The sequence below is a fragment of the Odocoileus virginianus genome, chromosome 7, assembly GCF_023699985.2.
Source record: "Odocoileus virginianus isolate 20LAN1187 ecotype Illinois chromosome 7, Ovbor_1.2, whole genome shotgun sequence".
NCBI lineage: Eukaryota > Metazoa > Chordata > Mammalia > Artiodactyla > Cervidae > Odocoileus > Odocoileus virginianus.
Window position 1 is genome coordinate 24,252,617 of NC_069680.1, and position 12,617 is coordinate 24,265,233.

Genomic DNA, 12,617 nt, shown 5'->3' on the forward strand with positions numbered 1-12,617 from the left:
GCAGTGTGTTGGGACCCAGGGTTGGCCAGCTGTGGCCTGCAGTCCAAATCCGGCCCTCCATTTGCTTTTGTAAATAAAGTTTTATTGAGACACAGCCATGCCCGTTTGCTTTGGTAGAGTCTACAGCTTCTCTTACTGGTCAGCAGCAGAGTTGAGTAGTTGGGATGGAGGCCACCTGGTCCATGAAGCCAACAGTTATTGCTTTTTGACCTTTCACAGAAAAAATTTGCCAACCCCAGTGTGAGATGATTAACACCTTGCTCTAGGGGAGCCAAATGTGCTTGGACTGAAATATGCTCTTTAGATCCAAGTGAGGTGAAGCCCGAGGTAACACAGGGGAAAGGGCAGAGAAGCTGATCTCATTTGCTCTTGTGGGGACTGTGCTTCTTTGCTGAAGAAGATGCTTTGGTCTTGATGGATTAAGCAGAGAGAGGCCTTAGTTTTAACCTCTTTCTCTGTAACATTGATAGAGAGGAATTTTGTGAATTCAGATTTTGTGAATTCTGAATTATTATCTAGTTTTAAATCCTAATGGTCTGGTTCATTCATTGTTTCTGTTATTCTTTATTCATACATGGTGTCTATAAATATTTATTAAGCATCTATTTTGGGGACTTCCCTGGGGACTCAGACAGTAAAGAATCTGCCTACAATGCGGGAGACCTGGGTTCGATTCCTGGGTTGGGAAGATCCCCTGGAGAAGGGAATGGCAATCTGCTTCAGTATTCTTGTCTGGAGAATCCTATGGACAAAGGGCCCTGGCAGGCTACAGTCCATGGAGTCACAAAGAATCAGCCATGACTGAGCCACTAACATAAACATCTATTTGACTAAACACCGTGTTGAAGATATAAAAGCAATGGACAGAAGCCATGGAGCTTACTGTTTGGTGTAGAAACAGGCAGACTGGAATAAATATAGTGATTGGTTCAATGAAGGAACAAACAGAGAAAGCAGTAGGAGGCACTGGAGGCTGGGGTGCCCTCTGAAGCTATTGTAGGCTTGTCTGAGCAGATAACATCCATGCTGAGTTGTGAAGAACAGACAGAGCCAGCCAAGGGAAAGAGTAGGGGGGCCTAGAGTTGCTTTGTTTTCCTTTTCTGCCCAGCCTGATGACGTGGACCTTGGACCAAGTGCAACCTTATTTCCCAGTGAGTTTACTAGAGGCTTCCAGAACACAAGTTAACTGGTTCCTCTGCATATTGTCTATGTCTCTTATTGGCCTTGGGGTTCCTAGTCGCACTCTGGAAAGCTCCACTTTCTTATGCAGTCAGTCTCTTGAGAATCTAGAAGTCCAGAGGGTTCATAATGAGCTGGTTGCCTCATTCATGGCAGGATGGAAGTAGATTCCCAAAAGTGCTTTCCTAAAACCAACCATTTTCCATGGCAAGGCATAAGTAAGACATTCTGGTGAGTTGAGGACTGGTTATTCTAATAATTGTGCTAATTAATGAGTCACTTTTGTTGAATAAGGAACCACAATCTGATCATGAGAACATGTGACTCATGGTATTTCCCTCTTTGCTTTGTCTGCCAGGCGACTCATAGAAATCACTGGCCCTGTGGCTAGAATATTTTTTATGCTGCCATTTTATGTTATGAATATGTAAGAATTAATTTATTGTAATAAGCCCTGTGTCATTGACTAACCCAAATCATTTTTATATAAAGAAAGTTATACATCTTTGGGCTTCCCAGGTGGTGTTAGAGGTAAAGAACCCACCTGCCAATGCAGGACAACACACTCCAGTATCCTTGCCTGGAGAATCCCATGGACAGATAAGCCTGGCGGGCTACAGTCCATAGAATCGCTGAAGTGACTTAGCATGCATATGTCTTTAAGAATTTTTTAGAATAAATAATATGAAAATGATATGTCCTGGGCAACTTCCCTGCTTCTGGAGCCACACACACTCTAAATGGTCCTGGGTATTGGGGGTCCACTCTGCCTTCAATTCAGCTTAGCAGATACCGAGAAGGTGAGCAATGAACCTACCAAACAGAGTGAGGCCACACCCTTCCCTTTGTGGAACTGGTGGGTATAAGTTGTCTCCTATTACCTGAGCCCCGAGCCTGTAGCCTCATAGAAAACCAGGCTGCATCCAGAGTCAGTTACCCAAACTGAAATGCCAGGCCTTGGCTAACCCCCAGTATTGGCCTAATCCCAATTTTAGGATCCTGATGGATCTTTTAAGATCTGATTTGTTTACTCATTCATATATTCACTTTCACATCCCTTGATTTTCATAAATATTTATTGGCCAAACACCACTGTAGCAGCATTAGCCAACTTGAAGTCACCGGATAGAAGCAGAGGAGCTGGTGGATGGGGAAGGCAAGTTGCACTCAATGAGACAATATTTTTCCTCCTCTTGATGCTAGAGAATATATACAGTCACTGGCCCTTGGGCTTCTGTATAAAAATGTTGACATTTTGCAGTTTAAACAGCAAGAGTAAGGGGATCTTTGAAATGCCAGTGTTTCTTGATATAGCTTAAGGGAGACTAAACATTATGGTGCTGTGGGTAAACAGTGAGGACTAGGTTGATTCATTTGCTTTTTCTCGCTTTTGTTTTTCCGTAACCATCCTCTGTTTCTTTTCTCTCTTTCTCTCCTTCTCCATCACTTCTCTTGTCTGTCCCACCTGAACGCCCCCCACCCCAGTCACCCCCACCCCCCACCACGCACATCCCACCTCTTCTCCCCTCCCGGTACAGCAACAAGAACATGTCCATTTGTGGAAACGGATGGCGGTAACTTGATGACACCATCCTTCCGAGTTCTGTGTATGCTGTGATCTCAGCACCATGCAGGAGATCCTTCCTGGCCTGGCCTCTCGGCTCACCTGCTCCCTGCAGCCCCCCTCCCTTGGTTGTACCCTTGACCTTGTCATCACTGATAACCTCCACCCTCTCTGATCTGAATCCCAAGCTTCTCATCCTTGGTCCACCTCCTCTTCCCCTGGTACTACTGCTTTATGTGCACAGGACCTGTGCATTCACAGAAGAGACCCCTGCTTGAGGGTTTAATGCTCTGAAAAGTGAAGTTGCTCCATCGTGTCTGACTCTTTGTGATCCCATGGACTGTTGCCTACCAGGGTCCTCTGTCCATGGGATTTTTCCATTTCCAGGCAAGAGTACTGGAGTGGGTGGCCATTTCCTTCTCCAGTTAATGCTCTGAGGTCTCTTTTAAAATTTCTAATGATTTTATTTATTTGTTTATAGCTGTGCCGGGTCTTCGTTGCTGTGAGATCCTTTCCCTAGTTGCGGTGAGGGGGCTGCTCTCCATCGCAGGACTTAGGCTTCTTACTGCAGTGGCTTCTCTTGTTGCCGAGCATGGGCTCTAGGGCCTGAGGGCTCCAGTAGTCATGGCTCCTGGGCTCAAGAGCACCGGCTCAAGAGTTGTGACGCGTGGGCTTAGTTGCTCTGCGGCCTGTGAGGTCCTCCCAGATCAGGGGTTGAACCCGTGTCCCCTGCACTGGCAAGCGGTTTCTTTACCACTGAGCTGCCAGGGATGCCCTCTCCCTTTTGGTTTTATCTTTGAATTTGTGCTTTGTAAGTGAAGTCTGATGGGCAGAGTATATGCTGGGTGCTTGGAGCCTTGGCCTCCACACTGTTCCTTTCCCTGTTGCCTTCCCACTTCCCCAGGATGGGTTCTTGGCTACCCTGCTCCTCTGGCCCTTGGGACCCCTGGCCCCTTCACGGCAGTCACGGCCACCCTCTTTCCGCCAGGGAGTATGGACATGGGGTACGTATCCCCTGCAGCATCCTGGGCAGCGGGTAGATGACTCTACAACTCATTCTGCCGGCAGCAAGGCAGAGCCAAGCCCTGCCCACCCCATCCAGGTACCTGGTGCATCCTGGCACCGAAGGAAGTTGCAGCACCCTTGGGGATACTCTGTCCTTTGTGGGTTGGGCAGTGGGCCCTTGGATGAGGAGAGGCCTGGCTCAACTTCCGAGTCCCTGCTTGGGCACAGTGCATGGGTCTGTCCGATAGCTGGTGAGCAGAGTACTGAGTCTGAAGCTCTGGGTCTGTACTCACCCCATGAACAACTTCGTTCCCCAGGGAGCACGACACTAAACAGCAACTAAAAACATCAGGACAGATGAAGAGAGAGAGAGAGAGAGAGAGAGAGAGTAGTAGAAGAAAAAAAAAAACCCTTCTATCTTAGTGCCTTTAATGGCACTTTTTATGTACTTTGTGAACAAGGGAGTCTACATTTTTATTTTGTCCTGAGCCCTGCAAATTATGTTGCAGAGCCCTGGTTCATCCCCTGTCCCTCAGCCCCTTGTGGGCTTACTTCTCTCCTTGATGGATCCCCATGTCTCAGGCAAGTCTTAGCTGCTGACATCCCCCTGAACTCTACGGTCTACTTTGCTGTTCCTTTGGAAGCACGCAAGTTCAGTGACACTGCTCCTTACTGTGATTGGGGTACGTGCCCTTTTCCTCCCATTGCATATTTTTTAAAGAAAATGAAAGGTTAGCATAACTGCTTCCAGAAGACCACATTGAATCACTTAATTGAGCCTCAACCAGTTCCTGCAACATCAGCCTTTGAAGCAAACTTCATCGGACACATAGGACCAGCCCGTGAGCCTCAGCCCTTTGGAAATGCATGTGCTGGGCAGCTGGTGGACATGGTGGCTTCTGCAGATTCAGCAACAAAAATATTTTTGTAACAGGAGCACTTTATACTCTGCAAGGAAGAGAAAGAAGTCGTTGGCTTGCGTCATGAGGTTAAAAAAAAGTTGCCAATTTTTCTTTTAGTTTTATTGATTTGTTTTATGGCCCTTCCTTCCAAGCTTTGGGGAATGAGGTTGCAATGAGAGGAGTGCTCAAGGGCTTTTAGGCAAAACCCAGGGTGGCCAGAAGCTGAAATGTTGATGGATCATTGTTTTGAGGTCTGCTTTCATGATTACTGGCTGAGCCAGTGTATGGAGAATTCCAGGAATCCCCTTTCCTCTTGGGCTGTGAGAGTCTGCAGGAATCATCTGATCCCTTTGGGGAGTTGTATGAGAAGAGATTTATTAAGGGCTCTGAGGCTTCTTTTGATCTCACCAATTTAACCATTGGATGCTAATAGGTTTTTTGGCAATCTACCAGGTCTTCTGGAAAGATCCCTAATTGTCAGAGCTGAGGTGACCTTGGATATCACCAGGCTCAGCTCCCTTATTTTAAAAGTGATCAAACTGAAACCCAGAGACATCTGTCAAGTGACCCAAGGTCAGAATGAGTTAATACAGATGTACTGCTCCTTGGGAAACTGTGCTCCCAGTCTATCTAGGGGCCGAGGGTGGCCTTGTGTGTGTGTCTGTTTGTGTGTGTTTTGTCTGTGTCTTCACTCTGCACCACCCTTTGTGGATGCTGGGGAATAAGCCTGTGGCCAGCCATTGGCAGGGCTCTTGCTCACCACAGGCCTTTTCTTCCTGCAGGAATCAGAGTTGTGATGACCCTGCAGAGGGAGGCCAGGCCACACAGAGGGCTCATGAAGCAAGTGGTGCCCCACAGACTGCCTCCACGCACAGCCCGGGCTTGGCTGAGTGTAACTTGGGCCCCCACTGGGAGAAGCAATGTGGCCTGGGTCCTCACCCTGAGGATGCGTGGCCTTGGCTTCCTGTCTCGCCTCTGTTCTGACTTCCTTTCAGCTCTCCCGCGGCCCTGATGTGTGTCATCTCTGCTCCCGCCTCCCGCTCTGTGACAAGGTCTGGCACTAGCAGCTCTTTTCTGGTGCATCTGGGCAGTGGGTAGAGGGAACTGGTGAGAACACCTGTGATCTCAGTATCACTGCCATCAACCACGGGACCATTGGTCCCCTGGTGTGTAGACCGGGTACAATGCCTGTCCCATCTGCCTGTTGACTTAAATGATAGTCGTAACCTAGAAGTTGAGACTTACATTTTATTGAGTGGGAATTTTTAGGACTTCAGTCCAGGGAGACAGCATCTCAAGTGACCCTGAGGGAACTGCTCGGAGGAGGAGAGGAGGGGAAGAGCCAGATTATATGGAAGTTTTCCAACAGAAGGCAGGTAGTCTTACTTATGAAACCAGTCAACCCTAAAGGAAATCAACCCTGAGTATCATTGGAAGGACTGATGCTGAAGCTGAAGCTCCAGTACTTTGGCCACCTGATGTGAAGAGCTGACTCATTGGAAAAGACCCTGATGCTGGGAAAGATTGAGGGCAGGAGGAGAAGGGGATGACAGAGGATGAGATGGTTAGATAACATTGCTGACTTAATGGACATGAATTTCCGGGAGACGGTGGAGGACAGAGGAGCCTGGTAGCCCATGAGGTCACAAGGGGTCTGGCACAGCTTAGCAACTAAACAGCAAATTCTTCACATCAAAAGATTGTTGTTAATAAAAGCAAACCAGATATCCCAAGTTAGGGAATTTAGTGCCTTTTTTATGTATGGGATGATGTAGGAGTCTGGGCCCACTGAAGTCATTCCTTTCTTCCTCATCTCTGCCATCCTGGGTGTTTCCTGTGCGTTTTCACATCGTGAGCGGCCTTGGGGCTCACCGTGGGGAGTGGCTGCAGTCTGACGGCTGGTAGTCTCCTTCCTGAGCGCCCTTAGGGCTCACTAGCTCAGTTGGAGGGCTGCAACTGCTGATGCCTGTGGCATCCTTGTTTACTGATATGGCAGGAAATACTTCATTTCTCATGCCCTCAGGACAGAGCATGAGGCATGTGGGGCATGCAGACAAGGCGGAGGTTTGTCTACAAGCCACTCGTATCTCCCGCTGACTGCCCTGGCGATTTGTGATCATTGCTTTCCTCTGAAACAATGCTTTCCTTTCCTTCGCCTCTTCCTCCCTCCATTCCCCAAAAATCTGCCTGAAGGAATACATACTTACAACCCTTTCGAGACATGTATTAGGATCACCACTGTAAAAGGAACCATTTTTCCCTAAGCTTCAGTGGACGCTGATGGTGACCCACCACAAAGCCCTCCTCCATCTTGCTGGCACAGCCCTGAGTTTCTTTTTGGTCCACTTCTGACTGCCCCCCCTCCTCCCCAGCACCTTACTCAGGCACATCCTGAGGGGCTAAGGCAGCCTCGGGGGCCATGATCACCCCAGCCCCCACCAGAGGATGGTTAAAGGTATCCTTGTGACCAAACGGTGGCTGACGACCCCCAGGGAAGAATGGAATGTGCTGGGCCCTTCTGGACTCTCAGCCCTTCTGAAGAGACAGACAAGGGAGCGAAGAGCCTATTACTTCCAGTTGGTGTTGTCACATCTTCATGTCCTGTCTGGAATGATGGTGGCCCTCTTGTGGCCATGAGAACAGGCTGCCGTTGATGAGATGGAAGGAAGGAGCTGCTTCTTTGCCCTTGAGCCCTGGAAGTGATCAGCCCTCCCACTGCTCTGTCCTTGAGCAGGTGGATGTTTATTTTATTTGCATTGGTTTTTCTCTTACTTGCAGCTGAAAAAAAAAAAGCACCCTAACTAATGCACTCAAATCGTTTTTAGTGTTGATCTATATTTAGCTCTTACGGAAGGTTCTCTGCTGAGTTGCCCCTGGGGAGGGGATGGATTTTAGCTCTTTTTATTGCTGTGTGTCCTGACGATTTGTGTGTCTACCCACCCGTCAGACAGTGATACTGGAGGGCAGGGGTGGATTTCATTGATCTTTTGTGATCCCTGTGCCGGGTGAATACTTGTTGAGAAGGTTCTCTCTCGTGTAGGCATTATTTCACGGGAGAGGTACTGCCAGGCCTGCTGGTGGTGGTTCATTTGTTTGTTGTCATCTAAATGAATGGTTAGAGCCTTCTTTAATCATGCTGTGTATGTTTTAGCAGTAAAACATGCCTTTAGCAGTAAATCTATCACACCGTTCGTATCCTGCCTACGGCTTATCGTTAGTGACTTAACATGGACATGGTGCGTCTGGAGTCCATATGCAAGACTCTGACACCCCCGTCCGGGCTGTTTCTCCGTCGACCTGGGTGGCATGGCCAATGACCCGGGGGATCCGTGTTGCCTTCCAGCCCCTCTTGCTGACTCTGCTGTGGGGCTGGCATTTAGCACAAGTGAGTCACTTACAGGCTGAGGGCCACATGCCTTTCAACTTAGACTTCCTGCCTCTCCCACTGGCCTCCCAGCCTCCTCCTCCTCATGAACAAGAGCGTGACCTTGAGGACAGGCAGTATGATGGACTCACTTTGGGATGCCCCTCTTGCTGGAGGGGTTGGGATAACATGAGGCTCTCCTGGTGAGGTCCAAGGGCTCCTGCTCGGCTCTGGTCCGGAGCCTCGGGGTTGAGCTCTTGCCACTATGAGCTCTCCACCCCTGCTCTGCCGCGTGCCCGGCTGCATTTCACCTTCCCCCCCAACGGCTGGAGAACCTGAAGACAAGGAACAGGAGCTGTATGTCTGCTCTGTTCTTCCTCCTTCCCCCCTGCTCCTCCCGCCTGCCAAGCAGAGGATGAACGTCGGCGGGTTTTCTTCATAGGCGTGCTGCGAGGCTCCAGCGAGGTGAGGAGATGTGGGCAGCGGCTGTCAGAAGCCAGGCTGGCATCTCCAAGATGGCCTGTGGCTGGGTTGTTGCAGAGGGAGGCTCAGAGTGTCTGCCGCCAGGAGCCGGGAGACAGCTTTGATGTGGGCAGTGTGGGAACTAGCCTGTGGACTGCAGCGCAGGGTTAAACCAGGAATTGGGAGGGGGTTGAGGGAGGTGGGCCCGGGGTTTTCCCATCCCTAGGTCAAGGCTGAGGCATGTCTTGGCGCTTCCCACTGTATCTGCATTGCATCTTCCCCAGGTCCCTCTGTGGAGTGTGTGTCTAGACAGCTATGGAATAAAATGCTCAATTACCAAGTAGGAATTTGGCCGGCGGAGGTATCGCTGCATCAAGCAGACAGGCCCGAGATGAGGAGAGAGGCCGAGAACGAGCCCCTGTTGTACCTAAAACAGGCTGGAGAGCCTGGAGCTCACGGGGCCAGCCGGCACCTGCGGAGAGCAGAGGCCAACTGGCCCACGAGAGGCATTTTGACCTCCTGACGGGCTGTAAATCTGGCCTGGCCCACATCGCCAGCCCCTGTCACTTCCTTGCAAAGATTTAGGCCTACAATTAGAATTCAGATTAACACTGACGAGGAGTGAAGCTCTAAGAGGTGGGAAGCCTGTTCTCTCACTTAGCCAGGCTGCTTGTGAGCTGTGAGGAGTCAGTTTGGCTCTGAGCCTCAGTTTCCACATCTGTAAAATGGGGAGAAATATGCACTAACTGCCAAGGCGGTTGTGAAAAAGGGCTTTGTCACCTGGGGGGTAAAAGATCATTCCTTCCACATCAGTCCAAGCTTCATAGTCTAAGAATCCCCCTTGAGATATGTCCACTTGCTTATTTCTGTCCTATGATTGTCCCTTAGAATCTAGGAGATGTTTCTGTGAATAAAAATTAAACAAGGTGACAATTCAGTGCTGCCGTTGCTGCGGGTTTGGCTCAATGACCGCTTGTGAGCTGAATTTCTTCCCCTTGTGTTGAAGTGAGGAGTGGTCCCTGGGGAGACTCTGGGCTTGTATCGCTGGTGTCCACCGGTCCCAGCCTGTACGGTCACTCCAGTGAGTGACTTTACTGCCCTGGAGCCCAGCTGGTACCTGGGGTCCTCTGGGTCCTGTTCCTGGCTGCAGGCCTGGTCCTCTGCAGGGAACGCAGCTGACCTGATCCGTACATGGGCCCTCAATTCTCTCCTTCCTCCTGGGGACTCTCTCCTCCATCCATACGGCTTCTGCTCCCCACAGCATCACCTGCTTTCCTCGGCCCTGGGTCTGAGCTCAGACTTGGAGACCCAGAACTTGGAGAGGTTCCAGGGAGCGCTGTCTTCGGGCTCCTCTTCCTTAGAAACCCACTGTGATGTGGCCCCCTGGGTCTGGCCCCCTTTCCTAGGGGTGGAGGTAAAGGGACACGGTTGGAAGATGAGCAGATGTTAATTAAGACTCCACAGTGAGTCCTCCCATGTAAGTTTCTGATGTGGTTCCTGGCTTGCTGCTGCACTGATGTGGTCTGGGCCCACCTTCTGTGTTTGAACTTGACCTCTCGCCTTGAAATTGGTGAAAAGCAACTGGAGAACCCAGCCCGGGGGCCATGGCCGCCGTGTCCAGCCCTCCAGCCCAGCCCTGAAGGCTGTCCCTGGGTCCCGAAGGAGTGGCAGTGTTGCCCGGCAGACCTCCCCCAGGGTGGCCGAGTGCTCATCACCGGCTCTGACTCCTGTCCGCTCACCCCCTGCGGCTGTTGGATGAAGTCATTCCCCCTGGCAGAGGCAGCTGGCACAGGCCCAGGGTAAACAGGCCCTGCTGAGCTCACTGGCTCACTTATAGATGCGCTCGGGAGTGGGGGCTTGCAGGCCTGCCCCACTCCAGAGCAGGTCCATGCACTGCCTCCTCGGGGGGCCTCAAGGGCACAGTGTCACTGTCAGGGCAGACCTGTGCCCGCAGCCTCCTCCCGGGGGGCGGGCGGTGAGGGCTGGGAGGCGTGGACTACTCTGTGGGAGTTTAGTTGGTGGGGTCTCCCCCACTGAGTCTGCACAGACCCTGTCGTTAGTCACAGTAACACACCTGATACTTACATGCCCCAATTACATGATGTTTCACTGACAGGTGCCATTCACAGAGCTATTCAGTTCCCAAGTTGCTGAATTCTCACATCAAACCGATGAGATCAGTGAACCGCATTATTCCCATTTTCCAGGTCAAAACACCGAGGACCAGAATGGTTGTAAGGTCCGGCCAGAATCTAATCAGGCCGCTTGGTCTGAGCTCTGGACCGTGGCGCTCTTCTAGGCCTCTTAGTGTCTGTGATCTGAGGGGCATCATTTTTCACATGTGTGTGTGTGTGTCTGTGTCTGTGTGTGTTACTCACCCAGTCGTGTCTCTTTGTGACTCCACGAACTGCAGCCTTCTAGGCTCCTCTGTCCACGCAGTTCTCCAGGCCAAGAATATGAGAGTGACTTGCCATTCCCTTCACCAGGAGATCTTGCCAACCCAGGGATCGAACCGAGGTCTCCTGCACTGCAGGCAGATTCTTTACCATCTGAACCATGCAAGGGAAGCCGTTGAGTTTTCTGATCCAACATGTTCCTGACCAGCATCTTCCTTATTTGGGGTCAGATGGGGTCTTTGTGGCTCAGTACCTTTGTAGTGGATGAGAGTCTGGGTTCAGTGTTGTAGTTTTAAGCCCCTGGCCTATCTCAAGTCACCCAGTTGCTTGGCACCTCAGTTTCTTCATCTGTTAAATGGGCCCAGTGACCTCCCCATCTTATCAGCTGGTCTCTGCTCTGTTCCTGGCAGAGGCGATGCTGAAATCACAGCTGGTTTCCACCCACCGCGCCCTCCCAGCCTCCTCTCCTCTTTCCTTCTTTATCAAGGCGGACAAACACAAGGACTCTTACGTTGCAATTAGCGTGAGGCCTGGGCCAGGTCTTTCCTTTCTGGGCTGGTCCCTGTTGCTTGGAGCAGCTGCTCATTTTGACTCAGGAAGCAAATGCGAGAGGGACTCGGAGGTTTGCCTGGCTCCGGGAAGGAAGGGAGGGAGGAGAGCTTAGAGCTCTCCGGGACAGAAGCCCCGCGCTCCTCAGCCCTTGGGACTCGAGCTGGCTTTGTTTTGTCCTGTTTTGGTTTGAAGAGTAGTTTGGGGCTCCTGACTACTGGCCTTCACAGGTCATTGGGGACCAGGCAGGCTTCGTTGGATTAATCAGCCCCCCTGGGGCGGAGGAAGCAGAGATGGTGGTGGAGGACTTTACCAGGAGAGGAGAGAGCCTGCCTCTTGGGTCTTGGTGTCCAGTGGCCCTGGATGCCTTGCTGTCCCCAACCCCACCTCTGCCTGTCACCAGAATTAGCACAAAGATGCCCTGGACTGAGTCAGGGGAGCTCCAAACCCTCAGAGCTCCTGATTCTTCAAGACCTAGAAGGGACGTGCCTACAATAAGAGGGGGCCAATCCACTCTTCCCCTCCCCGGGGGCTGTGGCCTCTAGATCCTTGCCTGGGACTTCGCTCTCTACCACGCCTGCGGTCAGGCTTGCCCCAATCCTATACTCGTCCTCCTCTGTCTCTTGGCCTCAAGGTTTCGGAGCAAGTCTGGCTGACAGGTTGAAGATGTGCTGAGACCCTGAGCTGGCTGGCCTCCAGTATCCATCCCACGTCTTTCCTGGCGTGCGGCGGCAGTGTGCACTTGACCTGCCCTGATTATCTTGGGTGGGAGGGACGTTAGTCCTCAGCTGGGAAGGGAGGTCACTCCTGACCGTGGTTTCCGGCAAGGCCTGGTGAATACGAGCGGCCCCTGTGCCTGGCGTTCCGTGACATCCGTGCGTTTGCCCGTTTTGCTCACTTAACCCGATGCAGCGACGCCAACCTTGTGTTTCCAGGGGAAGCTGCCCGTGCTACTGCTTGGCCGATCCTCAGAGCTGCGGCCGGGAGAGTTCGTGGTCGCCATCGGGAGTCCGTTTTCCCTCCAAAACACGGTCACCACTGGGATCGTCAGCACCACCCAGCGCGGTGGCAAGGAACTGGGGCTCCGGAACTCCGACATGGACTACATCCAGACAGACGCCATCATCAACGTGAGCCCGCCTGCCACAGGGTCGGGCTGCAGTTGGGAAGCTGGGCTGGGCTCAGGAACCGGGGTG

The 12,617-nt window shown here is 51.5% G+C and overlaps 1 protein-coding gene across 1 annotated transcript in view; it reads left to right on the plus strand.

The window, feature by feature from the left end:
• The window catches only part of HTRA1 (HtrA serine peptidase 1), a 57,730-nt gene that overhangs the window by 37,230 nt on the left and 7,883 nt on the right, over positions 1 to 12,617 (plus strand). The window contains exon 4 of the mRNA XM_070470342.1: positions 12,357 to 12,551. Coding sequence (XP_070326443.1) covers positions 12,357 to 12,551 — 195 coding nt within the window. The remainder of the gene's footprint in view (positions 1 to 12,356; positions 12,552 to 12,617) is intronic.